At 46.4% G+C, this 1,836-nt stretch overlaps 1 protein-coding gene across 4 annotated transcripts in view; it reads left to right on the forward strand.

Moving 5' to 3' along the window:
• Positions 1-1,176: 1,176 nt before the first annotated feature.
• Positions 1,177-1,836, forward strand: part of khk (ketohexokinase) — a 12,425-nt gene continuing 11,765 nt past the window's right edge. For all 4 annotated transcript variants that reach the window (XM_015014472.1, XM_015014473.1, XM_015014474.1 and 1 more), the window contains exon 1: positions 1,177-1,428. In XM_015014472.1, the coding sequence (XP_014869958.1) occupies positions 1,274-1,428 (155 nt within the window). In that variant the 5' untranslated portion in view covers positions 1,177-1,273. The remainder of the gene's footprint in view (positions 1,429-1,836) is intronic.

Here is a 1,836-nt window from a genome sequence, read left to right on the forward strand (position 1 = left end):
GGCTCCAGAGATGTTTTCAGTTTCTCTCTGTGTTGCTGAGCAGCTTCATCGATGGGCCTGAATCTGTGCTTGGAGTGTTTTTCTGAATCTCTGCAGACGAGACAAACTGGCTGCTGATGGTCCAGACAGAAGAGTTTGAGTTTCTCAGAGTGCAGAGAGCAGAGATCCGTTGGGATTCTCTGGTCTCTCTGCTGTAGGAATGATTCACACAGGTTCTTCAGAGCCAGATTACAGGGAGGAGCGTCTGTTGCGGATCTTTTCCTACAAACCGGACATGAGCGTCCAGCTCTGACTCTCCAGCAGGTCTGCAGACAATCCTTACAGAAGCTGTGGCTGCACGGCAGGATAACCGGACCCCTATAAACGTCGCAGCAGACCGGACAGCAGAGATCCTCCTCTAACCTGAGCGCCATTTGGTCTCCGACTGGAACTGAAACCAAAGCGGACAGAGTGAAACCAGGAAGTAATTTTCCCTCCAACACAAACCATTCTCTTACTTTCACTTTGATTTAGATGTTTTTTCCATCTGCAACAGTCTGTGTTTCGGTGTTTCAGCTCTCCCTCTGTTCTCAGTGTTTAGTCTTACCTGACCAGGTGATGAAGATGATCTTCGGTGTTTATTCATGGAGAATTTCTTGCTCACTGAACAAGTTCCTGCTTTCTTCAACAGTTCGTCGTGAAATTCCAGTCTTTAGGCACAAATATGGCGCCCTCTAAAGGATTTCCTTTGTACCTGCCGTTTTAGAAGCACTTCTACTGCATAGTATCTAATTAATCCATCATGAAGTTCTCCTTCTGCTAAGCAAAGAATTTCAGGAGAAATTTCTGGACTTTATCCTGGAAGGATCTGAGAACGGAACAAAAGGAAAGCTCGGCTCTGCAGGGACAACATGGAGGCCAAGATTGATTTATTTGATTTATTTATTCATTTCTATCACATCTTACACACTTGTTTCAAATGTGTTTTCATTCTTTTTTTTTAATTTTCAGGTGATTTTTAAATATTAACCAAGGTTCTTTTCCTATATTTCTGCCGTGTTTTTCTGTGAAACAGTCACTCCGTGAAAACCTGATTCCCTGTCATTGCTACTCAGTCCAGCAGATGGCAGCAGAGCAGTTCTGTGTTCACAGGTTGTTCAGAGATCACGTGACAGGAAGTGAAAAGTGTTCTTTACAACATTCACTCTGAGGTCTTTGCCTTGCTGTCAGAAGCTGTGGGACTTTTATTTTGTAGCCTTCACCGACAGGAAGTGAAGCATGTGACTTTAATCTGATGATGACCTGCGTCCGCGTCAAAGTCCAAACTGCGGCTGAAACCAGCGCGCGGACCAACATGGCGGATCAGAAGAAGATCCTGTGCGTGGGTCTGGTTTGTCTGGACATCATCAGCGTGGTGGAGGAATACCCGGAGGAGGACACCGACACCAGGTCAGTACCGATCAGTACCGGACCAGATGATCACCAGACTGACTCTGAGGTCCGGCGGTTCCAGTGGTTCCGGAGGTTCTGGTGGTTCTGGTCGCCTGCTGTCTGAGCTCACTGGGGTTTTCTGATGAACCAGTTATTATTTTACTGCAGGAAACTCTGAGGCTCAAACAGTTTGAAGTTTCACTGCTGCTTCATCATCTTCATCATCTTCATCATCCGTATCAGAGGTCCAGTCAAAGGTTTCTCTGTAAAACAGTAACAGGTTCTGAACTCCGCGCCGATCTTTGACCGTCCGGGTTTTCAGAAGAGAAACGAGTCAGCCTGCAGCTGGTCTGACTGGGTCTACTGGTCTCACTGGGTCTACTGGTTTAACTGGGTCTACTGGTTTAACTGGGTCTACTGGTCTTA

Source organism: Poecilia latipinna, unplaced genomic scaffold, assembly GCF_001443285.1.
Source record: "Poecilia latipinna isolate Pla-1442-1.1 unplaced genomic scaffold, P_latipinna-1.0 Scaffold1819, whole genome shotgun sequence".
NCBI lineage: Eukaryota > Metazoa > Chordata > Actinopteri > Cyprinodontiformes > Poeciliidae > Poecilia > Poecilia latipinna.